The sequence below is a fragment of the Oryzias melastigma genome, linkage group LG17 (assembly GCF_002922805.2).
Source record: "Oryzias melastigma strain HK-1 linkage group LG17, ASM292280v2, whole genome shotgun sequence".
Classification (NCBI taxonomy): Eukaryota; Metazoa; Chordata; class Actinopteri; order Beloniformes; family Adrianichthyidae; genus Oryzias; species Oryzias melastigma.
In genome coordinates, this window is record NC_050528.1 from 3,705,576 (window position 1) to 3,733,287 (window position 27,712).

General features: G+C 38.5%; 1 protein-coding gene across 2 annotated transcripts in view; it reads right to left on the minus strand.

The window, feature by feature from the left end:
• Positions 1–27,712, minus strand: part of b4galt2 (UDP-Gal:betaGlcNAc beta 1,4- galactosyltransferase, polypeptide 2) — a 205,385-nt gene that overhangs the window by 86,795 nt on the left and 90,878 nt on the right. For both annotated transcript variants that reach the window (XM_036216212.1, XM_036216211.1), the window contains 2 exons: positions 11,005–11,123; positions 9,640–9,756 (listed from right to left, as the gene is read on the minus strand). In XM_036216212.1, the coding sequence (XP_036072105.1) occupies positions 9,640–9,756; positions 11,005–11,123 (236 nt within the window). The remainder of the gene's footprint in view (positions 1–9,639; positions 9,757–11,004; positions 11,124–27,712) is intronic.

The following is a 27,712-nucleotide window of genomic DNA, read 5'->3' on the forward strand; positions in this document are numbered from 1 at the left end:
GAGACCAGAGACCAGAGACCAAAGACCAAAGACCAGAGACCAAAGACCAGAGACCAGAGACCAGAGACCAGAGACCAAAGACCTCGCCTCCAGTATCGTTTTGTTTTGGGCTTTTTCTTAAATTCCTAATTTTTCAGTCATTTTCAACCATGTTTTTAGGATCTTCCTGTTTTCCACTTTGTTACATAAACCTCAGGTGAAATAAAGGAAATCTACTCTAATTTATCATGTTCTGATCTATTTTTTTAAGACAAATACTTTTTATTGGGTATATTAAATTACCCGTCAGAAGTGATGGTGTAACTCTTCACAGTGAAAGTGTTCGTAGTATTTTCTTTATAAGTAATAAAGTTTATCGAGTTTTCTTTATTCAACGGTGGTGAATCAGGAGCAGACTGTGGTCTGGTTCACACTGGACGCTGAAGCGAAACGGAGGCCGCTTCCATTCGGCGTCCATGTTAACCTCTAGTGTGGTTTACATCGGGCGTGGAGCGCCGCGGTCCTCCACGGAAGGCTCACGCCGTGCAGCGGATCGTTTTGTGAGCGATCCGTGTCAATCCTGGCAGGAAGTTACATCAAAATACATGAGAAGATCCCGTTTATTTTCAAAACATAACCAATTTTTCACAATAAAACGTCGCGATTGACAGTGTGATCATGTTTTTGTATCTAAACAGACTGTAGAGATGAAAACAAACGTACAATCACAACACTTCTCTCTGTGTCTGAACAACAGATACATTAAAGAAGTGGAGGCCTAATGACTACTTTCTTCCTCTTAGCAGAAACATGGGGGAATGTAGTCTTAAAGTAAACGTTTACGGTTTAGTGCTTCACATAACCACATTTTTATAATCAAACATTTATGGATATGAAGAGAGTTGTGTGTTTCTGAGAAGGATTGAGGAGATCTGTTGACAGGATCTCCAGCCAATCAGGACACAGAACTTGGTTTGCTTCTTAAACAAATAAAAGCAGCAGCAAAATCGAGACCGCAAAAGGTGAAAAGAGAACGCTGTATTCTGTTCTATTTGACTGGGATTTGGGGGGTTCAGAAGGGCCATGTGTGTTAAAACCAAGGCCCGGGGGCCGGATTCGGCCCTCTGGGTAATTCCATCCGGCCCTCCAGATCATTTTATTTATTGTTATTAATGATGTTATCTTGCGCTCATTTCTAACTTGTATAATTTTGACAAAATATATTTTTATGGAGAGTAAAATATTAAAAGTTTTTGAAGGTTTAAGTTGATTTATTCTGGAAATAATATTCCTGCATTTTTATTATTCAGAATTATGTTAAAAAGTTACAGTTTTAAAGTTTTAAAAATTGGCAGTCTGCTAGCTTTTTGGACTATTTTGGAGTTTAGCTAATATTTCAGCTACATGCTAATCGTTTTGGCTATCTTTTTTCTTTTTAGTTTTTTTAGACTAATTTGGCATTTAGCTAATATTTTATCTGGCTATCAGCTTCAGTGTTTTTTGCTATCAATTTCAGCATCTTCAGCAGCCAAGGTTAGCTTACAGCATTCACATTATCACAGGTAATGCTATATATCTAGATCACAATTATGTTCAAAAGTTACAGTTTTAAAGTTTTAAAAGTTTAGTTTTATTGTGTTCAACAAATGTTTTCCTGTTTCGGTCGCGACCTCAGGTGTGTTTTGGATTTTGGCCTCTTGTGTGGTTGACTTCGACACCCCTGAGATGAGGACACAGACTGTGGAGGGCTGGAATAAAAACTGTTCTATGTGGGTCTCCATCATGTTGCCAGATTGAAGAAAAAAAATTAAAAAAAATCATGGGTCTCTTATATTGTTTGAGATCCGGTCCAAATGTGGAGGCGGGCCGGAGCTGGCCCGGGCGGTATAGTTTGTGGACCCCTGACGTAGCTGGCCGGCAACTTTTGATGACATCATCAGGAGGGAGTGGCGTCCGTATTTGAAGACACTATTTCTCCATAACTCTCAGTCGGAGGCCTTGATGTAGAGATAGGGAGAAGCCCTAGAAGTAGCACAAGTTTTCCTGTTCCTAGCTCTCAGCAATGGGGATGGGAAGAGGGGCGGGGTTGCTCAGTGCCAGTAGTCCTGCCCACAACTCAAAGGTGAATTTCTAATGAACTCTGTAAAAACTGCATCCTAGAAAACTGTGTTTTTTTATTTTTATTTAGCTAAAAACAGCATCATCCTTAAGGAGAGACCACTGAGAACGCTTTGAAAATAAATCAAAGATGATCAAAGTTGGACTTTAATGCAACCACGACCCACTCAATGCCTCTATTATCACAGCTGCAGCCCTGCAGACAGCAGAAGAAGAAGTCGGTGTCTACATTTGATGGATAAGCAATCAAACCAATATTGATTGATTCTCTTTAGCATTCGTATGTGTTTCATTTTGTTGTTGTTGAGGCACAAAGATGAACTCTGACTGCGACTTTTATTAGTTTCTGCAGTTCTACAAAGTTTGATTTCATAAGTTGACCCAATTACCTGCAGAAAGTCTCTCTAAACCACCAAACTGATAGAAATCTCCGAGTGTCCACGCAGCAGATGGCCCTCTCACCTCCCTCCATCCATCCTGCTCTCGTTTTCTCACCTGATATTTGGTTATTTTTCTCTGCTTCTCTCTGGGCTCTCCTCCAGTTCTGCTCGGCGAGCCAGCGGGCGGCGGCGCCCGTCTTCAGCAGCAGAGAGGACGCGGAGCAGCAGGGCAGAACAGCAAGGTTGCTATATCACTTTCTGCATGATCCTTCTGCAACGCCCACTCACTGCACCTCCGTGGCAGCAGAGCCACTTCGCAGAGCAGAAGATGAGAGCTGCTCACAAATGTTCGGCGGAGGGAAGAGACGGGAGCGGGCTGTACGGCGGCAGACAGACGGAAAATCTAAAAAGACGAACTCTTAATGAATAAGAACTAGTGCAATAACCCTAAAACAAAGCACTTACTTATATTTTTGTAAGTGTTGTACGTGTTTCTTCTCTCACAGGTACCAGAACCTGAGTTCTAATCTCATCCCAGTGACATTCATTTGTCCACTGGCTTGACAATAGAAATCCTTGAATAAGAATTTGTCATAACAGGAATTAGAACGAGGAAATTGACATTTTAGGGCAAAAGCTGCTTTAAAAAATGTAGAAGTACATTGTGTATTTTTTAATTTACAGCTCTAGCCCAGAGGTCAGACATGTCGACCGTCGGGGTCAGCAGCTCGAACCAAAACTGCCTGAAGAAAAACCAGCAAACCAAGACTACCAAACACCAAACTAAAATAACAAAACCCAGCAGTGTAAGACTGCTGAGAGGGGAAAAAAGAACAAAAAAAGAAAAGAAAATAGCATTTTTTTAAAGTAAGGATTACTTAATTATCATTTATTAAATTTAGATTAGTTACATTTATAAACTGATGTCTGAGGTTCACATGGATGATAAACTATGTAGGTTTTTACATCCTGTTGACCTGAAGACGTCTAGTTTGATCAACTCTACCTCCAGAATGAACAGATTTTATATGCAAAGCAAAACTTTGGTAAAAAGTTTGATCTTTTATGAGTTAAAAGCACAGATTATCTTATGCTGAACAACTTTGGTTACTAGCTGCACTGAGATAATCCTGTTTGGCACAGAGCGTCTTTTATTTTAAAAATGTTATTTAAAATAAATAAATAAATCACATTTCGAGAGATGCTAAGTTCTTTTTATATTTTTGCTTTTGTTCATGCCAAAAAACAGACATAATTTATACTTATTTAAAAAAAAAAAAAGGTCAAAGTGAGACTTTGGGTCTCCTTCTAGGTTTTGATCAGTAGAAAACGAACCCAAACGGCTCTTTTACTGTTAAAGGTCGCCGACCCCTGAGATGGACCGTCGTCATGCATGAAGAGGGTTTTGTTACGGAAAGTTCGGCTCTTCTTTTTGAACCACAGAAGAAAGTCAGAAACTCCGCCCACTTTTCAGAGGTTGTTCAGGGACCCGAACGGGGCCGACCAGCCCAAACCATGACTCCACCACCTCCGTGCTGACATCAAAGCCTCATTGGGCCCCCTGGGTTCCAATAAAAGGTTTAAGGGCAAACCTCAAGAGGATCCGACACCTGGATGTTGTGGGACTCCAGAGACACCAGCAGCTTTGAACTTTAGCAGCTGCTCTCTAAATCTGACGGAGAAGTCGTCTTCATTCTGCTCTTATCTGTGCTCCGAATCAGACACAAATCTCATCATAATATGATGATCATGCTCAAGTGGTTGTGAAATATCAAACGTTTTCACACTCAGTCTAAAACTTCAACTATTTAACGCTTTCTATCTGCAGATTTTCTTTTTCTTTCTTTCCCAAATTGCCTAAAAATGTTGGTCTGACTGATAATGTGGAACGCCCTTCTTTAGTAGTTTTCCCTTTAATTGAACTCATACTAATCATCACAAATGTCAGATCCATAGAAGCACAAAATCATTAATGAGTTTGATTGAAAAACAAAGAATTTGATCTTTTTGACATTTAAATACAGTTTGCATCATAAAAGGTGAATTCCCATTTTTTTAAATGTATTTTTTTATTTTTTTTATTTTAAAAAATCTCATTTTTTTACTGATAATGTAAAGACTTTAAAAGACGAGGCACAAAGCTGCTGTCTGGAGGGAAGATTTTTAAAGGCCAGAATCTTTTATTCTCACAGAAAAAAAACACAGAAAACAAGTGCAGAGCGATAAAATAGTCCGGCAAAGCGATAAATTAACTCTGGTAACCTCTTTTCTTCACAGTCCTCCAATTTACCGCGTAATTACCCAGTAATTATGGGGTAGTAAAAGAAAGCGCAACCATAACTTTGCCTAAAATGAGAGGAAATAGAAAAATCCATTCCGTCGCTGCTTCCTCCACTTTAGACTACGATTACAGAAGCCGCTGAAGCCGGTCAATGCGGGATTAACCTCAGAGGGTTTTTTCGTGCTTTTGGGGACAATAATGTTCATTTAGAAACAAGAATTTATCCTTTTTTTTAAGGGGCAGTTGGACTAAAGGAATAAGAAATATGACTTTCTAGAGAGAAAACGAGAGTTTAAAGCGTCTTTTTTAATCACAAATCAATAAAATCAAAATTAAAGCAACAAAATCTGCTTGAAAACAATCATATTACGGTCTGTCTGAAGCAGATCAATGAGGTTAGCGTGTCTGTTTTAGCACGAGGCTTAAATCATTTAGTATTTCCACAAATATAAGTTAGAAGTTAATTTACAATCCCAACATTTTTATTTTGATGCTTTTATCTGCTTTCTTTTATTTGTGCTCCAGCGTGAATTAGATTAAACTTTAATTTTCACATCAAAGAATAAAAAACTGGAAGGTTGTAACGTTGAAATTAAGTACATTTTTAAATGAGTCGCCTTTCTAAACGTCATTATCTATAAAGGCTAAAATTGTTGAAAACATAATCTAGATTTCACTTAAATATATATTTTTATAACCACTACAATTAAATGTATCAGCTAATATGTTAAACAAAAAAAAAAACAAGTGTGTCTGTGTAAAACTGAAGTTGGCTTTGGAATTATTTCCACTTTTGTAAACATGAAGGTGTCAATCAGCAGAAACAAAAAGGCGATTTTCAGTTCAAAGACGTCTTTCAGCTTCTCTTCACTTTGCCTTACAGCGGCGTGTTTTAAGATCAAAACTCAGAGAAACATGTTGATGTGTGAGTGGGAGGATGAAAGCCGGAGACGGAGTCTGGAAACTCACAAGAGGAGGAAAAGAGACTGGAGCAGAAACACATGAAGAGCAGAGCCCAGCAGGTGAGAGCAAAGGGGGAAGGATTAGGCCGTCGCACCGAGTCCACAGGAGACGGAGAGGCCAGAGAGGAGCCTTATGACCAATGATGTGGACGGAGAATTCTCCTTTTCAGTCAGGATTTAGGAGCAGAATCAAATGTGTCTGTACGGGTCACACACCCGCTATGTACGTGTGGTACGGATAAAAATTGGACGTAAAAGAATATAAAAGTAAAAAGTGAGAGAAGTTGTGGATTTAAAATAAAACTTTTACAGATTTATCACAGATGAATCACGTTAAAACTAAAGAAGAAGTAAAAATAAACCACGAAATGAAGAAGTAAACCCGAACATCATTGAATTTCTTCACCTGGACAGAAATCACATGACTTCAGCACCCGCCCTCACGATGGGCCGGCCCACGTCCAGAGTCCGGAGCGGAGAGTGGAGGGACCCCCACTCGGTATAGACTGCTGGAGGAGGCCATTCGTTTACAATACGCTAATTAATGAAGCGAGTGGTAATTGCTAGGGGTGTAACCGAACAGTTCGGATCATTTTTTAGAAAAAAAAAAAAAAAAAAAAACAAGATAGAAGCCTGAAGTTAATTTTTTGAAAAGTTTCAGAACTACATATATGATAAAAACATGTATAAAGCACCTCAGCGCATAAATATACACTCACACTCACATATATATCACATGAAACTTTTGTTTATTTAGGTCTTTTTAAATAAACAAAACATCTTTGAAGACAAACAAAATGCTAAAACATGTAGTTTCTAATTACATTTACATGTCTTCAGACCAAATCTACAAAAAAATGAGAGAAAAAAATGCTTAAAAATAGTTTTGAAAATACCAAATCTACATGGAATAACCCTAAAAAAATACAAAACTCTTGTCCGAACAAAATCTTAAATTAAACTGTTAAAATTAAACATTAATTTTGTTTTATTGAAACTGACTGTGGGAACATTGAAATATTTCAAATAATAATTATTATCCGTAGAACGCGTGCAGGTGAGGCACGGCCCCGCCCACTTTTCCTGGTGATTTATGACACCTTTTGCTTGCCATACTGCCGTCCCATGACCGCTCTTCAAAAAGGAAATAAACCTGATGTCATCATCCACGGCCTCCATGAGGAGGTCGAGAAAAGATTTTGATGGAAGCTCCTCCCACACATGGCGGGAGCTTCAGGTGAACAGACTTTAGGATAACCGTCAAGCAGCAACTTTGAGGAATGTCAAAGAAAGACGGCGTTCAGTCAGTACCTCAATCTGACGCAAACTGCATTCGGTGTGAACGGACAATTGAATTTAATAATTGAAGGGGGGAGGGGGGTTGGTGGTGTGATGCCGAACCGTGGCTCGTCAGCATCACAGATAATCTGTGATAATCTGTGATAATCTGTGATAATCTCACTCATCATTCTGTGTCAGTGAGAAATGGTCCAAAACTGCAATTACAAGAATATTTTTACAGATTTTGGATCTTGTTACACACAAAAGGATTAATTGACGCACAGCCACTTAAAAAAAAAAAAATCTAGGCTTTCAAGCGCACCTTATGGTGTGGAAAAAAATAAAAATTTATGGTCATTTGAACGTTATATATCGGTGGTTCATGGGGGAAAAGTGCAATAATATGGAGCTATTTTTGGGACAATATTATTTGAAACCCAAATAAAACAAATTGAAAAAGAAATACTGGTGTTTAGCCAAAAAAAGTGAAATGTCCAAAACTTTTTCAGCTTCAAATGTTCATTTTTTTAGGTTTCAAAACTCAAAATGTTGATTTCAAATCTTTTTTTTTTTTTAATTTGAACTCCTTTTTTTCTGTTTTTGGAATCTGAACATTTCAGTTTCAAACTTTCAGCCCCATTATGGCGTGTTGGGGCGGGGCTAACATGAAGAACCAATCAAAATCGATGTGGATGGTAACGTCAGTCCCGGTGTGTTCACCGACTGCAGGTGTTCCAAGTCGGGTGTAAAAATCAGAGTTTTATCGCCTACAAACTCGCGTCCAAAACGCCGTTCTAGCCCGTCAAAGCGCCATCTTAGGACGGGAAATATAGTCGTTTAATTTGAGTTTCAAATAATTTTGGCCCCAAAATATCTCCATACATTCAGACATAAATGGAACGGTCGTGGAAAGAAAGGAATGAGCACATGCACAACTGTGTAAAATGTAGATAATAGTTGCATATAAACTCAGTAAATACACACAAGCTGCATAACTCTGAACCGACCAAACATTCATGTAAAGACCTGTCGGCCGAAACCGTCGACGGACATCTGTGCACGTCACTGAATGACGAACACAAGAAACATTTGTACAATTGTACGTAGCTGCAGGACACGACCTTTAGACAGAAAAACGCTGTAAGAGCTGATTGTCTCCGTTGAAGAAGACGAGGACAACCTTTAAAGCTCATGCACCCCTGGAATCACTTTCTCTGACTTCTATAGGGACGTTCTGAAAGTTGCTGCTTTGTTCTCATCATGTTTTCAGAGATTTAGTTTGGAGTCTTTCTATTGGATGGTCTTCTTCTTCATCCAGTACCGTGAACCGAAGTGTCCCTTCAGCTCCAGCCGCCTCAGGCGCTCAGCGAGCTGCTCATCACTGGGGGGCTCCTCCCTGATGCACTCGAGGATCTCATGTTCGGGGGGGGGGCTTTGATGCTCTCTGGTACCCAGACTCTCTCCTCTCACTTCATCAGGATGAGAGTTCTTCAGATGAAACGCTCTCCCCGTCTGTACATCAGTCTGTCCTCGGATGATCCTGAAGCTCTAGCAGCTGTCGGGGCGTGTAGTTGATGTTATAGATTCAGGTGGGTTCTGTGGTGTAGTGGTTAGAGGGAGGCGCTGGTTCAAATCCTGGCTGTGTTCTGTCGGTGTGGAGTTTGCATGTTCTCCCCGTGAACGTGTGGATTTCTACAGATTCTTCACACAATCCAAAATCTTACCTTATAAGTTCATTATGGTCTCTAAATTGCCTCTAGGGGGGCATGTATGGAGCTAAATTGCGGCCAATATTATTTGAAACCCAAATAAAACAAATTGAAAAAAATATTGATGTTTGGTCCAAAAAATAAAAATGTCTGAAACTTTTTGCTAATCTAAAATAAAGTTATTTATTTTCAGCTTCAAATGTTCTGTTTTTTAGGTTTCAAAACTCAAAATTTAAATTTCAAACTTTCTTTTTTTTACTTTTTCTTTGTTTTTGAATCTGAAACGGGCGTTTCCGATGCCTGAATTTAACACAATAAGATGGCACTTTGAATGAGTTAGAACGGACGCGAGTTTGTACGCAATAAATCTGATTTTTACACTCGACTTGGGACAACTTCAGACGATGTTAATACAGAACAAACTGCCATTTTCTGACTGTAATTATAACAGTTCTCAGAGTCAGTGAACGCACCGGGACTGAAGTTAACACCATCATCCATTTTGATTGGTCCTTTGTGTTAGCCCCGCCCCAACGAGCCAAAACGGGGCCGAAAGTTTGAAACTGAAATTTTCTGATTAAAAAATGGGAAAAAAAAGTGAAACTGAAAACAAAAGTTTTGAAATTCAAATTTTGAGCTTTGCTACTCTTATTTTAGAATAGCAAAAAGTTTTGTACATTTTACATTTTTTTGGCCAAACACCATTATTTATTTATTTTTTTTATGTTTTATCTCGGTTTCAAATATTTATGGCCCCGATTTGGCTCCATATGTATGTTTGTACGGATAGATGGAGATATATCATAAAAGTAGGATTGTTTCGCCAGCTTCAGCCCTCGACCCAGACACTACATGTCTGGCAGCCATGGCAGGTCAAAAAATGACAGCTAAAGTGTTCCTTAACGGATTCAGGTTTTCCGAGGACTTACCTGGTTGATGATGTAGATGCCGTAGTCGATCTTCTGCCGCCTCAGTATGGGATGAAGGTAGTGAAGCCAGTATTTCAGATGGTTTTCTCTGTGACGGAACGGTATGATGATGGCAACCTAGACAACAGAGAACTCCACATTAGTGGTCGTTTGTTATCAGACATCGACCTCTGAGAGTTTAATCAGGTCAGTCAGTCGGTGGAGGAATCCTCTTTCTCAGAAAACAAAGTTCTGGAACTTCATAGATGGAAACAATCTTGCAGAACTTTTGTGGAAATCCTCCATCATCTATTTTAAAAGGTGATTCACACATGCCCCGCCCCCCACTTCCTGTTAAATAAAGCTGAATTTTCATCTAAATTACAAAATTAAACCCAGAACATAAAGTATCCGTAAATCCCAACTGTCCTCACAGGTGAATATGAGCTGTCCGAGGTCAAAAGGTCGAGTGAACACTTATAAAACCTACAAGGACAAGAAAGGGTTAAGTAGGGCGGACATGTGGTACAGTTTTGGGTTTTTTTAGTTAGTACAGTTAAAATGTGATAAGTGCTCTTATCTGCTGCACAGTGACGAGCAGTTAGGTTTAAAAATGCATTAAAAAAATAAAAGAATATATTTGTCCATTACTAAGAGGAGTATCCATTTTTAGACATGTCTTATTGATTATTACTTTTCCTGTGTTGGTTTTCAATGTTTCTTTGGTAAAAAAATGTAATAAAGTTGTGAATTTACAAGTTTCCTGATCAAATACATGAGAAATCAGCCGGTGAGGCAGCGACAGCGCATGCCTCCGTCTGCCGACACTGTCTGGAGCTGCAAATGGGATTTTTAGAGTTTTTAGTGAGAATAACAGCGCAAAAGTTTAAATTTGTACAGTATCAATCTATTTACAACAACATTTCTGTATCTTTCTCTCTAAATTTCCAAAAAACAGTGCATAGAATATAAAATGTCTACAGGCGTTTTAGGCCACAGAGGGCAGTCCTGTCCTCTTGGTGATGCTGCCAATGACAGTCACAGCCGTGAGATTACAGTAATGACACAATACTGAAAGAAAGCACCACGTCTCAGCTTTCAGAGACCGTTATTCAAATAGAGCAAACCGTTTAGGAATTCTGATAATTCAAAGAGCGCTGATGCAAATGCGTCTCTGGCGACACGTTTGGTGTCAAAGGGTTAAGATCGCCGCTCTTCTCCTCAAGCCTCCACGGAGCCAGAAAACCCAAAAACCTGCAGCGTCTGGACGGGTTCACGAGACGTAACGTGGGAGAGATGTTTTATCTGTGTGTAATTAAATCGAGATAACATGCTCACAGAACAAACCAAATGATATTTAGAGCAAACGCGTGCACGTCTGAGTACCTTCCATCTCGGCCGGCAGTCGGGGGGCGAGTATCGACCTCCTTCAGTGACGTTGGGGTTCTCTTTCTGCACTCTCTCCATCGTCATCTGGGAACTGAACTCAATCAACAGCCGCCCCACTGAGGAAGAAGAGAAGGACGGAGTTAGCCTGATGAGGAGGAAGATAACAGCAAGAAGAAAACCAAATAAATGAGGCTTCGAGTGAAAAAGCAGAAGGGATGGGGGGTGGGGGGCAGAAAGCTTTCAGCTTCAAAGCATCTCTGTGTGCAGCAAAGCAGTTCGCTGAGAAATAATAGCGTCTGAAGAAACACTTTGCATTATGCAGCACTGAGGAAGCCACAAATAGACTCCAGTTGGTCAATACAAACAGCAGAGGGTCATTCAGAAAAGCTTATTAGCGGCAAATGTTACAGAATCTGGAATTCTGACGGATCAGCTGACATCAATATGTCTCTGTGACTGAATCATTCACAGGAGTTTGCTTTAAAACTCTGATTTAGAATCAGCATCTTGAACATACAGAAGGTCTGAAACCAACCGGCAGAACCCTGGAAACGTCACTCAATAATCTACTGTTTTCACTCTTAACCCAGCAGCCGATTAGCTAACTCGTTAAGCATCAATTCAGAATCACAAACATACACAGAATCACTTTTAATAATACTTAGAAGATCCTACGCTGGGTTTCTCAGTAAAAGTGTGAAACCATTTTTCTGGGTGTCGACATAATCAGAGGCTAAAAACACACAGATCCACGTTTAAGGGGCGACGCGGCCGTGATTGTGTGTTCACAGGAACACAAAGGCTCAGATTCTGCTGTTAGACTGTGATCCCAATTATACTTTATTTTGGCTGTCTCTTATTTTGAAAAAAATTCTAGTAATTTCCTGTTTGTTTGGTTCAGGTGTGATGGGTTTATTGATGTGGGCGTGTCTACATAAACAACAATCACTCTCAGCTGTGATGTGGTTGAGAGTCAGAAAGACAAAGGAATCGTTTGTCAGAGGGATTTACTGGATTATTGAAACATTTACTGCCGTGATAAAGTTCTGAAATTACCAAACCTGAACTCTCAAAAGTCGTTTGAGAAAAGATCAATAAAGATTTTTCCTTTGTGACGTTAGGCGTCACTGGTGTCTAAAAACAATAAAGATTAAATAAAAATGTATATTTTTGGAACTTTATCACACTGTTAGGAGTCAAATCTAAAGATCAGAAAGTGAAACATCTTCAAAAAGGTTTTCTACGGAACCCTGGACATGACATTAAAAAAAAAGAATTTGTTTTCTCAAATCAATAATTTGAAGCCACAAATAAATACTTTGTGTGAAAAAAAACAAAAAAAAAACATTTTATTGGCATTTTGTGGCCAAAACCTTGTGTTTTGTGTCAACAAATTAGTGTGTGTAAAAATGTATATTTTACAGGTACACAATAGTATTTAGTGAACACAAATCATTATTCTGCGGCCACATACTTGCATTTATGATTTGGTATTTTGTGGCCACCAATTAATTTTTTTAGAACACAATTTATTATTTTGTGGGGACAAATAAATGTTTTGTAGGAATAAATTAATATTTTATGGGCAAAAATGAGCATTTTGTTGCACAAATAGGTATTTTGTGGGGAGATGTTGGCAATTTGTTAGCACAAATTGTTATTTTATGTGCACAAATAAGTCGTTTTTGGGAAAAAGTAACTTTTTTGTGGGCTGAAATTAGTGTTTTGTTGGCACAACTTGGCAATTTCTTGGCACAAATTGGTATTTTCTATCCACGAATTACTATTTGGTGGACAAAAATGTATACTTTGTGAACAAAAAATTTGTATTTTTCTTTCCCACAAATAAGGATGTTGCGGGCACACATTTGTACTTTGTAGAAAATAAAATTGATTTGTGAGCAAAAAATTGTGTGTTGTGGGCAAAAATAAGTATTTTGTGGGCACAGATTAGTGTTTTGTGGACAAAAGTTGGCAACTTGTTGGGATAAATTGTTTTATTTAAGCACAAATTTTTATTTTCTGTCCACAAATTAATATTTTGTATGAATAAATAGTATTTTGTTGGCACAAATTAGTATTTTATAGGCAAAAATTAGGATGTTGTTGCACAAATTAGTATTTTGTTGCACAAATTAGTATTTTGTTGGCATAAATTGGCATTTTGTTGACACATATTGGTATTTTCCATGCACAAATTTCTAATTTCTTTCCACAAATTAGTGTTTTTTTGGACAAAAAAGTATTTTGTGGGCAAAAATGTGTGTTTTGTGGGCTCATTTGCACTTTGTAGAAAATAATATTTTGTGGGAAAAAAAGTGTTTTGTGGACAATAGTTGGCAACTTGTTGGCACAAATAGTTTTATATGCACAATTTTTTATTTTTTATCCACAAATGTATATTTTGTGGGGATAAATAACATGTTGTAGGCAATATTAGTGTTTTGTTGGAAAAACTAAGTATTTATTGGGCAAACATTTTTATTTAGTTGCACAAACTAGTATTTTGTTGACACATATTGGTATTTTCTATGCACAAATTGGCATTTTTTTCCAAAAATAGTGTTTTCTTTTGATAAAAAACTATTTTGTGAGCAAAAATCTGTCTTTTCTGGGCACAAATTTGTTTTTACAGTAGTGCAAACAAATGAGTTATTTGTGGCCAGAATTGGTAGCAACAACTGATGACACTAAAATACTAATTCATGTCCACAAATGATGAGTTTGATGTCACGTCCTGAGCTCCTTCAGTTCCTCTATTTGCAGCTGACATGAAACAACGGCCAGTAAGATGTGTCTTCTCGGCCCTCAGTTTTAAAAGGTTTTTGTGTGAAAAAGAGAAACTGAATCTGCTGTTAGCCGTGAAACAAGCGTGCCGTGGAACCTGCTCCGTCTAGCCACTGATTTTCATTCCGGACTATTGTTGTCTGACTGTAAAGGTCTGAAGGAACTTTTCCAAAAGGTGCTGAAGAGTGAAATTCACTCGGCTTTATTTTAACAGTTCAAAGGAAACTCCAGCAGTTCTTGTTTAAAAGACAGGAAATCAGCTTTTATTTTGGTGGGCACTGCTTTTTAGCTTTTAAAGTATAAAAAAAAAAATGTTTTTTTAAAGATGAGACTTGCAAAAAATGAAGGATGTTTTGTGTCTTCTTATTAATGTTATTAATAGGTAAAACCTTTAAGCTTTACTGCATGAATGTGGGATTTCTGGAATGAATTCATCATCACTGCAGAAATGGTTCCTCTGGAGAATTTAACAGCCGAGTTTGCTATGAAAAATACATGTATGCAAAGTTTACAGCAATTAAGTTGCTTTGCAATAGTTTGGCTGTTTAAGAATCCATTTGAAAGTGTTTTTTTTTCTTTTTTTAAAGCTTTAAAAAGTTGAATCTTTGAAAACCAAAACACAGAAGTTTAGAAGTGAGAATTGCTACAAATGCATTTGGAGAATGTGAGATTTTCCTGATGGAGTTACTGGATGATTAAAGATTAAAACTCTGCACTAGAAGAACAATAAGTTCTAGTTAAAACGCGGCGAGACATAAACTCTTAAAAATCCATTCAGGCGTCAAAACTGCACAAAAATAATTATTATTTGGTTTTGCCTGTAGTGTGAACGCATCCAATGAGTTTTGAGACGAGTAGATATCAGTAGAAAGATAAACTGATAGAAAGAAGAGAACTTTTTTAGCTCTGTGGCCAAGCGGTAGAGTGTCTGCCCTGACGTTGTGACATAGCGTGTTCAAATCCCCACTCGGGTCCTAAAGACTCGAGACCTGAGATTCATTTGTAGCTTTGATTCAAATGGGAATTTGACTTAGTCTCTCGAGGGGGATCACCTCAATTAGTAAAAGGAAAAATTATTCATTGATAACCATATTTTCTGCACTATTCAACAGATTATAAGGATTCTTTTTACCCTCTGTTGTTATGACGAAGTAGTTTCGCATACTCGTCATCAGCTCAGTTTAGTCTCACATTAATCAGTTAAATGTTTCATAACCAACGACATCCACCACAGGTTTGGACATGTTTGTTGGTTTGTTTCTCACCTCTCCTTCCTGGTGCCCAGATGGCAAAATGGTGGCCTTCACTTCCTGTTGATGAGGAAGTGGAGGGGGGAGGGGTTTGTTTGTAAGGATTTGAGTTTCTTTTGATTTTATCTGTTTGTTTGTTTATAGAAGTTTAAACGTTTTCAAGGAACTTGTATCTTTTGTTGTGTCAGTTATTTTATTTTTTTTTTTTGTGAAATCAACTTCCTTCCTGGGCGGGGCTAATCAGTTAATTGGAGACTATAAATGATGGAGGACGGGGGGGAGAAAGGATGAGCAGCCAATGTGGGTTTTGGTGAAATAAAGATGATTCTGAACTTTTTCCTCCTACACTATATAAAATATTTAGTGTCAGACATTTAGATCGTAGAATCATCTGCATAAAGTGAAATAGTGGCGTGTTTCAAACTGAGTTAAACGAGCCAGAAGGTATCCTAGGATACACAATCACATATTCCACGTCGAGCTGTCGCATCTTTCCTGACAGTAGATCGTTGCGCCCCCATGGGGTCAAATGTGCAGAACATTTCTCACTCAGTTGTGTAGCAAATAGCGGCACGCTAACTTTATTTTTCTTGTCTATGTTTCTTTGCAGTAATGTCAGCGTAAAAATCCAAAACTGGTACGGCTGGGTTGATAAAATCGATTAATCATTTGAATCGATCCAAACTTAATAGATCAATAATTGATCCACAAAGCATATTAAACTAAAGTCTTCTAGCTTGATGCTAATATTTGATGGAATTTCCCATAGGACGGCTAATGCTAACGCTCAGTCAACCTAAACATACATTTCTAAATAAATAAATATCTATAAACTCACAGGCAGGAATTTTCCAAACTCTTTTAGGGAAATATTTCTTCAGAGGAACCATTTATGGTCTAAAATGTCTAAATGTATTTCTAAACAAATTTGTCCAAATGTGTAAACTGTGTAAACTCAAAATTGAACTGAATTGAGCGGATCGAAAGAATAAAAAAAATAAACATTAAAAAAATGAGGATCAAATCGAATCAATTCTGAAAATGATTATCGATATCCAGCCGTAAAACCCAAATTTCTCCACATCCGTTCCCAAGACTTTTATTCTGTTACCTGCAGTAATCATGACGGCCAGTAGAGGCAGAAAAACGTCATTGGTTGATTGTTTTATAATGGACATCCACCTACAAGAATGCTAATTAGAATCTAATAAGCCCGATCTGGGTGGTGAGGTTGATGCTTCATGCAGCAGCACTGAGGACTGTAGCAACACAAACAGCCTGAAGCCTCGTCCAGCCGCCGACTCATCAGGTTGGCTCCTTGTGCTGCTCTCATTGAAAGTGGATGCTTTTCCATTTCCTCCACTTCCCGTCCTCCGTTCTTCTGCCGTTGACTCTCACACCACACAACTCATGTCTCCCCCCCCCATCGTGGAGCCGCCGGGGTCTCTCAGCTCCAGTGAGTTTAACAGGTTAATCTACTGAAACATGGACTGGGCTCGCTCTCAGACCCATCGTTTCCAGGTGGTGTTCGTGGGATCGCTCCATAACTGAGCGGTGATGTGATGGCTCCATCTCTGGAAGCTGAGCGAAGAAAAACACATTGATAGTATGGGGAGGTGCACAAGAGTGTAACAGTACTCCCATGAGCGCAGAGGTTTCACAGCTCGAAGGAGTAGAGGAGCGGCCGTGGACACTGTCCTGCGCCCATGAAATGTTCATTGTGCGCGTGGACTGTTCATTTGGCTCCATACAACAGGACACGGACCTCAAGCAAACAAGTAAATCCACAACACAAGGACTTAAACAGAAGAGAATACGAGTTCTGGAGTGTCCTGGTCCGAGTCCTGACCTCAACCTAATGGAGATGCTGTGAAATGACCTCAAGAGACCAATTCACACCAGACATCCCCAGAACAGTTCTGTTCAGAGGAATGGTCCAAACTGCCTCCTGAACGCTGTGCAGGTCTGAGCTCTGACTGCAGGAAACGTTTGAACTCATTGCTGCTAAATGAAGGTTGACCAGTTATTAATTCCAAGGGTTCACATATTTTTGCCACCTTGAACTTTGAATAGTTTACTTGTTTTGTTCCATAAAAATATTAGTTTTGGCAGACTATGAGTATCTGGTGATGACAAGTTCCCAAAGGGTTCACATAGTTTCTCTTGGATCTGTAGTTTTTATCATTTGATTCACACATCTCTGTGTTTTAGCACAAACAGTTGATCCAATAAAAAATTAGTATTGGTCCAAAAACTAACCCGAAAATATATCCTAGCATGAATAGACCCTGAAATTGGGTCAAATATTTACCCAGGCGTTTTAAAAGTGTGGTGAGGAAACACGATTTAAAACTTTATGCTGTTCAAAAATAAACTGTGTGCAAAAAAAGGCTCATCATCAATGTGGAGCTGGAAAAACTACATCATTCTGACAGATTTGACGGTGGAGGCAGAGCCAAGGTCAGATCTCCAGGAGAATTTCTGAGCGAATAATTAAGCAGTTTTGGCCTTGGGAAGATAAAAGTTTGGAGGAGTGGGTAAACTGGGAGAAACAAGTGGGAACGAGTGAAAGCGAAGAACAGAGGCAGCGCTCTTTTGCTGCTGCGTCCTACTGACAAAGACAGCTTAACAAGGGGGACTTTCAGCTCGCCGAATCTTATTAGCCCGTCCACTCTCTCCACCTCTTCTCTTTCAATCATCTGCAAGTGCCTCCACCAACCCCACGCTGTAATTGCCATTCTTCTCGGTTGGACGAGAATCTGTAAAGAGGCAGAAAGGGAGGAGAAAAGGACAAAAGGCAGTCCAGAGACAACAGCAGAGTGTCTTTGATCGTGTTTATGACGCTCTGGTATTTGCTGGTATCCTCCCTCCCTTCCTAACCTCCTTCCAGGCATCATTACTGAGGAAATCATTACTAACAGAGGCTGCACTTTGGCTGGATTATCTGCATTCAAGAAGCTCCTTGACTCATACGAAACCCCAATCATCGGTTTGATTGGTGTGTATCATCGCACCAAACCCAGTGTGAGATAAAAGGTTCAAACCTCTCCAGCAGGGACACAAGCGGAAACAGAGAAGGCGGCAGTCTCCGTAGAGTTAAAAGTGTGAGAAAATAACACTAAAAAGCAAAAAAAAAACAGTTCATTTTTGAAGAGATTTGTCAAAAGTAGAGCTGCCTCAAAGCATTATTTTAATAGTCGACCAATAAGTGATTATTTTATCCATTTGGTCGACTAATCAGGTCAAACTGGATGTAAAGCACTCATCTTAACCATCATTAGCTTTAAACTAAAAATTAGATATATAGCATTACCTGTGACTAGAGTGAATGCTGTAAGTTGAATTTGGCCGCTAAAGATGTTAGTGCTGTTAGCTGAAGATGCTGAAATTGATAGATAAAATTTCTGAAGCTGATAGCTAGCTAAAATATTCGGCAAATGCCAAATTAGCCTAAAAATAAAAAAAGCCTTAATTAGCCAAAACAGCTAGCATGTAGCTGAAATATTAGCTAAACTCCAAATTAGCCTAAATTTTTTTAATAAATGCTAAAATAGTCAAAAAGCTAGCAGAATGCCATTCTAACTTTCAACTTTACTACACTCTGATTCCATATAATATAAAGTAACTCGACTATTTTAATAGTCAAAAGCAAAGAAATGTTGGAACAGACTTTTTACTGACATACAATGTCAAAGACTTATGGAAAAATTAACCAAATTTGACTATATATGTACATATATATGAGTAATTGTGTTTTATTTTTTTAACAAAAAATAAAAACTATGTCTTATGTCTTAAAGTTCCCATGTCTCTAATACAGCTCTTTCTTCAGTGGTAAACTCGACTGGTTTCCTCAAACTTTTTTTCTTGAATCATTTTAAAAGTTCAAAGCAGATCAAAAAGCTCCAAACCAAAAAATACAAAAGACAAGGAGGAGAAAGAAAAATCCAGTAAATAAGAGGTTGAAACCTGTATCTGGTAAAGACAGAACTAGTCAGTGAAAAGCTGAAAACATTTCCACTCAGTCGGAGGATTCTTGTTTGACACTAAACACAAAAAAACTAAATGTTCGCTCTTCTTCACAAAAAAGTCCAAGACCAACTCTTGGCATGTTCTTGTAAATGGAAACCCGATTCATCAAGTTCCAGAAGAAAAATATCTTGGAATAATTTAAAAGCCATGTCAGCAAAACCTGTAACATCATCATCTTTCTTTCATCATTTTTCTAAATTCAATGATCTTTTCTCATCTGTTCTATGGAGCTACTGTCTAGTCACAAACTCATCAAGCTGCACTTAAACCAACGGAGAGTCTGTATAATCAAGAACTGAAATCGATTTAAAAAAATTAATTAATCGCCTTGATCGACAATATTATTATCTTTTTAATTACAGTATTTGCCAGCCAATTATTATCTGCAAATAATCATAGTATGAAATCACATGCTATAAATAAATAATAAAATAAATATATTCATTCATCCATCTTCTTGACCGCTTTGTCCCTTTCGGGGTCGCGGGGGTGCCGGAGCCTATCCCGGCTGCTGTTGGGCGAAGGCGGGGTTCACCCTGGACAGGTCGCCAGTCTGTCGCAGGGCCTCAATCACACACACATTCACTCTCACATTCACACCTAGGGGCAATTTAGAGTCACCAATGAACCTATGAAGCATGTTTTTGGACGGTGGGAGGAAGCCGGAGTCCCCGGTGAAAACCCACGCATGCACGGGGAGAACATGCAAACTCCACACAGAAAGGTCCCAGCCGGGAGTCGAACCGGGGCCTTCTCGCTGTGAGGCAAGAGCGCTAACCACTGCGCCACCGAGCAGCCCTCATATAAATATATGTAGTTCACTTTCGGCTTATCCCTTTCGGGATCGCCACAGCGTAACAGCACCCACTGTTTCACATCAGTGATTTGGCAGAGTTTTTACCCCGGATGCCCTTCCTGACACAACCCTGTACTTGAGGGGCACAGGGACCCAGTTAGGCAGCAGCGTCAAGGGTCTTGTCTAAGGACCCAATCTGGGTGGGGATCAGTGGACAACCCTGGAATCGAACCCACTCCTGAGTGCCAGCCCTTCACCTAGCCCACTGAGCCACCCAGCCGCTCCCTTACATAAATAAATAAATGTTCTAAATCCTTTGGAGCCAAAGGTCTAACACTCAGTTTTTGTCCACTTTTGAATTTACTTTTGTATTTTCAATTTGAAAGAGTAACTTCTGCTTATTTGGTATCATTTTAATCAACACAGCCTCTCCTATGTGACTCGACCTTCTTTTAGTCATTTTTCCATGTTATATTCACACACTGGAAATAAAATCATGCAAAAACAGAAAATTCCGTCTGGAAAGATGGGATTCATTTTGCCCCAAAAATGTTTAACAAACTGTTTTTACAACATAGAATGAAAGTTTTAGTTGTAACTTTATAAAAACAACAAGAATAAATTTTTTCAACAAACTAATCAACATGTTTTTGAATGAAAATACTAAAAAATCCAGGCGAAAGTCTCACCATGCAGCAAAAAAAAAAGAAAAAAAAATCTCTCCACTGCTGTCTAACTGACATTTTTCCTTTTTTTCTCAAAGACTTTCTTTATTATAGTTCTGAAAAATAATAGGTCGGCTGCTCACAGGTGGGGGCGTGTCTGTCTTTTCTGAACTGTTGCCTTTCGCGGTGTCGGGGGGCGGGACTTTCACGGAGGACCGCAGAGTTTCTTCAATTTTTAGACGACGCTGATGTTTGTTATTGTGGAAAATTCATGTAGGTCAGCATTCCAAAATACAGTAATGGCTGGTTTTCTCTTTGGATTTTTCATAGCAGACAAGACAGATCAATAATCAATTCCCAACGGATATAAATCGCTTTAGCACACAAAGCTAAAGTCAGCTAGCTTGATGCTAACGTTCAATAGAATTTCCCATAGGACGGCTAATGCTAACGTTTGGTTGACCAAAAAAATACATTACTGACTAAATAAACATCTTTATTTACTTACAGGGATTAACCTAACAAACTATTTTATGGAAATATTTTTAAAGTAACTATTTGTGGTCTAAAACTTCGTTTTTTCCCTCATACTTTCTTCTTCTTCTTGAATAAAGTGTTCTTCTATAGCATGATCTCCACCTAGTGGCCAAACTGAAACGTCCTCCAGGAGAAGCAGAACAATGTTTACAATGTTAATGATCTGAACATTTTAGTTAGAACTTCTCCTTTAGAGAATCCATGTAACACTGTATGATATTAACAATCTCAGTATTTCACTGATACATTTACAGGATGTGAACTGGATCAGATTAATATAAATATATTGAAATTACACAGTAGATTTTTAATGTGTTTCTGAACAAATATGTATACATTTGTAAGCTTAAAATTGAATTAAATTTAAGAATTGAAAGAATCTGTAAAAATTGGAGTTGAATCGATTCAGGTTCTTATGAATCGAATCAAATCGTTTCTGGAAATTATGACTGATATCCAGCCCTAATTTTTCTATGGATCTACAACGGAGGGAGCCCTCAAGAGGTACGGGTCGGTACTGTTTAATGGGTCAATGTACAATGGAAACACTCAAAATACTGAATCAAACCGGACCGTACAGAAGCTAAGGATATTAACAAGTATTAGTAACAGGTTTAACAAATCCCAATGACAGTCTTAAAACGAAATAATTGAGGAATTTATTGTAAAAATTTACAAAGTCTATCTATCTATGGTCTAACACACTCCTGAATCATAACTAAATCACAAATTAGAGTTTATCAGAAATAACTTGTTTGTTCTGGTAAATACTCAGAATCTAAAAGTGTTTGATGAAGTCAAGAGAAGCAGAGCAGAAGCTGCTGACTGCATGATTAGCTCTATTAGATCAGATCATGATTGAGGTCTCAGTGCAGTTTGATGCATATGTACGATTATCTGAACGCCTGTTTTCAATTATTGCACTTGAGTGTCATATTTGGGTTCTTAAAAACAAACTCAAAGGTTCCCTCTGGGTTTGTCCTCTCGCACTGGGACCTGTTTGCAGTTGTGAACGTGTTAACCATCTTTAATCAACACATATTCAAATATTTAGTATCATTTGAAATGTGTCAAAGTCAAGGCCCGGGGGCCGGATCCGGCCCTCCGAGTAATCCTATCCGGCCCTCCAGATCATTTTATTTTATTGTTATCAATGATTGTAGAATTTTGACAAAATATATTTTTATGGAGAGTAAAATATTGAAAGTTATTTAAGGTTTAAGTTGATTTATTCTGGAATAATATTCCTGACTTTTTATTATTCATAATTATGTTAAAAAGTTGCGGTTTTAAAGTTTTAAAAATTGGCATTTTGGTAGCTCTTTGGACTATTTTGGGATTTACTGAGATTTTTTAGGCTATTTTAGCTAATATTTCAGCTACATGTTAGCTGTTTTAGCTCATTTAGGCTTTTTTTAAGTGTTATGCTGTTTTTGTTATTAGGCTAACGTTTACATGCTAGCTGTTTTGGCTAATTTAGCTTTTTCCCATTTTTTAGGCTATTTTGAAGTTTTGCTATTTTTTAAGCTATTTTGGCTAACATATGCTTTTTTAACATTATTTTAGGGTTATTTGGCATTTAGCTAATATTTTAGCTGCTTATCAGCTTCAGCATTTTCAGCTATTAGCTTCAGCAATGTTTTTCTATTAGCACTAGCATGTTCAGCTTACACTAGAATTATCACAAGTAAAGCTGTATATCTACTACATAATTGTTAAAAAATACAGTTTTAGAGTTTTAAAAAGTATTTTTAGAGTGTTCAATAAATGTTTATCCCAAGATGTGTTTTGGATTTTGGCCCCTTTGTGCGATTAAGTTTGACTCCCCTGATTTAAAACAAAAAGTATGCGTGTAAACAAGCCTGAACATGAACGTGTTTTACTCTAAAATCATTACAGTGCAGGAACGTAGGAGATTTGGTTCTGGTTTGAAGCTGTTGTCCTCCTGCAGGTGTTCAGCCTCATGTCACCTGTGTTCATGTAACTCCAACATGTGCAGAAAAAGGGAAACAAAGCAGTAAATGGGCAGAGTGTGAGAGCGCAGAAGCTCAGTGAAGTAGTTCTGCTCTGTGACCAAAGAGGTCAGACGGATGGAATAGATGGAAAATGCTTGAAGCAGAACAACATTTCCTGACAGGGAAGCAACAGAGAGACAGGATGAGAAAAGATAAAGAACAAAAAAGTACGAGAGAGACAGAGCAGAGAGTGAAAGGTGGCAGATGAACAACAAACAGGTGAAACTAGAGAAGAGGTAAAATGACGGCAGGAAGAACAGAATCACCAAACAGAAATAGATGAGTGCAGTCTCTGACATCAGCATCAGCTGTTTGTTAAGCACATTGATTGTACTGGTTTGAGGCGACGTTTCTATGGCAACCGCTCTGACCAATCAGGAGTGAGCTTATTGGAAGGCCACACCCCCACCACTTGAAAGTGGGCTGAACGAAATCTGTCAAACGTTTTGAACGTTGGATATGAGAGCCAGCAGGCTCCGCCTACTTTTATTGAGGCATCTGATTGGTCAGTTTATAACTTGAATCACTCGAACTTCAGTAAAACTGTCATGAAAAAAATAATTTAAAAAAAGAACATGTTAAAAAAAAGTATCAAAGCAAGAATAATTATTCTGACAGATGGAACTGTGTGGGGGAGGGGTCACTCAGTCCAGTTCTCATATACAGACATGTACTACTTCTAATGAACATCCTTCAGCCAATCGGAATGAGGTATTCACTTAGAGAATGCTATTTGTTTAGTTTTTAACAGAGAAGAGTACAGTAAGGTTCAATTACTCAATGTCAGTAATTGTGACCAATACACGCCTAAAATAATCGGTGTACTGTTGTTCTGTTTATTTTGTTGTCAAAAATAAGTTTGTACAAATTGAACTGATTGAATTTTTCAATCTAACACAACATTTAAATTAAAAAAAAAATAATTTAAATTAAATTTAAATTATTAATTTACCATTACATTTGAATGTATTTAAAATGTAAATTTAACACTACATTTTAAACAATGAAAAACAAAGAAAACAAACATTAAAAAATGTGAATTTGTTTTTTTGGTTATGGAAATGTAACAAAAATGAAACGTAAACATTGTAAACATGGTCCAGTGTGGACATTTTCATTTTTCTTGATGGACATCATACAGCCAATCAGAATTTAGTATTCTCCCGGACCACAGAATAAATATATGTATTTTTTCCATTAAATGAATTGATGTTTTAATATTTACTGTATTTTTCAGACTACAAGTCATGGATTTTTTTATTTGCACAGTTGGGTCAGGGATGCGACTTACACTCCAGTGCGACCTTTATATGGTTTTTATTTTATTTTATGTTTTATTATGCTTATTTATTGCTTCTGCAACCTTTATATCATTTTATGTACTTCATTGTACATTTTTTGCTGCTGCAACTTATTTTCTTGAGTCCACAAAATATGATGAATTATATTTCAATAAAGAAAAAAAATGAAATGTATTCAATAAATTATTTAATTTTGTAATTAGGAATTTATTTAATTGAAATTGTATTTTTTATGACAATTATTTAATTAATTTATCCTGTATTCATATTTTCCAGCATGTCACCTTGGGTCCTCCATACTAGGAACATTTTTCCATTCATACAAACGGAGCCACATTAACTGGAATAACACTCAAAGTGAAAAAGAGAACCACTCTGTTCTCTTTCCCTACATGCAATAATTTCCTCATAAACTCAAACTCTTTAATTCCCTCTTGTAAAAAAGGCAATTATGCAAATCATCATTCTTCTATTGATTTGTAATTAAACAATTCCAAGTAATCTGAGGCCTGGCGTCTGGCACAAACTTTCAAGTTTCGGTATGTATTTCTCTTGAGTGTCTTTGAAGGGATTTTGCACGGCTCTCTTCATAACATGATGTCAAATTTGCATGACTGGCAGAAGAATCGACTGCAGCCTGCCAGCATGTTACTACAGGCGCATACTGCGAGCACGAGCATGCGGACGAGTGCGTCTGGCGGCCCGGCTCTCCGACGGGGTCCAACTGGCAGTCTGACGTGCTGATTGGCACATATCCTGAGCGATGCGAACGCGCACAGATTAGAGGCATGATTCGCAGAGCAATCAGCACCCTCAGACAGCTGCAACCCAACGCTCGGAAACCAGGGCGCCGTGAGAGCAGAGCGGCGCCTGGCCAGATCTCCAGGACTGACATGAAAGGGGGCAGAGTGGGCGCTGCCAGGGGATTATCAGGGAGGCTGCCTTAAAGATGCCAGAACACATCAGTCAGAAATACCACCGCCGAACGGCGTCACCTGTGACCCACAAACGACGACTGATTACTTAAAAAAACATTTTTGTTGGGTGTCTCGGCTCCATCTGCTCAGCAGCTGTGATGACAACATATCCAGATCTCTGCTGACTCCATGGTCACACCTCCTCAGGGATTGTGGGAATCAAACTGCATGTAAATGTCATTTCAACTTGTGGGTTGCGTTCAAATCTCACAGGCTGAGACTCAAATCTCGTGGCTGACGACTCCAAATCTCATGGATTGTGACCAAATCTCGGTCGCAAAACAAATCTTGTGGGTCGCGACTCAAATCTCCTTCGCCGCGACTCAAATCTTGTGGGTCACAACCAAATTTCGTCGATCGCGACCAGATCTCGTGGGTTGCGACTTAAATCTTGTGGGTCACGACTAAAATCTCGTCGGTCGGGACCAGATCTTGAGGGTCGCAACTCAAATCTCATGAGTCAGGACTTAAATTTCGAGCGTGGAGACTCAAATCTCGTGGATTGCGACTCAAATCTCATGGGTTGCGATCAAATCTCATAAGGCGGAACTCAAATCTTGTGGGTCAGGACTTAAATTTTGTGGGTCAAATCGCACGGGTCGAGACTCAAATCTCGTCTGTGGCGACCTGATCTCGAGGGTCATGACTTAAATCTCGTGGGTTGTGACTCAAATCTCGTAGGTCTTGACTAGGGCTGGGAATCACTGGGTACCTCACGATACGATACGATACGCGATACCTGGCTCACGATATCGATAATATCGCGATACTGCGATAATTGGTAAAAATCCTCTCTAATAACTACCATTATATAGAACATGTTTTGGGGGGAAATATATCTCCATTTATCTTTTTACCTTAAACACAATCATACTAAACAACTTTTCTTATTTTGTGCAACAAATTATACACACTTTTGTGCAACATTGTTGAAATCAGTAAAACTATGTCTTTGACAACATTGACAACAACTGAGTTGGAATTATCTGTCAGATTCAATGTTAACAATAGTAAACATGATCAGCAGTGACACTACTTAGTGCAGAATTGTTGTAAACAGAACAAATATTAAATAAGTCAAGTAGTGACAGCTATCTACCTCCAAAAGAACGTCACACCAAAGGATGATGAATATAATGTTTTACAGCCTCTCTCAAAATTGACCTAATTTTTTGTGCACTTTTCTCTCACTTGAAAAGGGCTGAGCATCCAAAAATAAAGGCTGATTTACTCAGACTGTTACTTGAGATTATTTTTCCAATTTTTATCATTTTTCCATTTGGTCAGTCAGCAGTCAATAGGTAAAATCCTTAAAACACACATAATAATGGCAATAAATATAATTTTAAGTGCTTCAATTAATTAGCATTCTCCCTAATTTTACAGTGAATTCATGTACTTTAGTTTAATTACATTTAAATTTAACTTCATACATCAAATCCTGCTTTTTTATTTAAGAATTACTTTAAAATTAACATTAGCAACAAGTAATTACATTGTTTGAAAACGTCACATTATAAATTTACCAAAGTTACACCGTACAGCAGCAGGTTAAACATTGAAGTGCATGAAAGCGAAAATTCCGACGCTCCTTGAAGCGTACACAGACAACTGCGTAGCACGCGCTCAGTTCCCACAGCAAACAGGAAGTAAGTGATCGCTGACATTCTAGCGCTCAGACGAAGTCACTTCTTACCGGCTGGATCTCCTACAGATGGAGGATAAATGCTGACAGGTAGACATGCTTCACACACGCGCTACAGAGCCTGTATCTCACCGGTGCTTCTCCCGAACGAGCGCGTGCATCGCTATTAAAAGTCCGACGCAGCGTGCGCCCATAGTTCCGGCGCGTGACTCAGACGCTCAGCGCTACAGCCTCTTTAAATGAAAATATAATATCGATACTTGGTGAGAACCCATCGAGAATCGATCGCAGGACTAAATATCGCGATATATCGCAATATCGATATTTTGGCACACCCCTAGTCTTGACCCGCCTCATCGTAGCTTTAATAGCATTTTATACCATAAATTGGACATCAGAACACCTTTTGACATGGTGGATTAATTTCATCCGAAAATATTATCCTCTTGCTCTCAGTAGTGTGAGTTTTATTGATAAAATGAGCGCATATGTGGCAGGAATGTCTCTGAGTGCTCACTTCAACCGTGAGACGGACTCTGGATCGAGCTGACGATCTGTCACTCTGCGGCGGTTCCTTCTCCGGAGCAGAATCCACGAGCGTGACAAAAACCCGGGAAGTTTAACCTCAGTCACAAGATTTTTTTAGCCCTCTGATTTAAAAAAAACTGTTGGCTGGATTTTAATTACAAAAACAAGACAA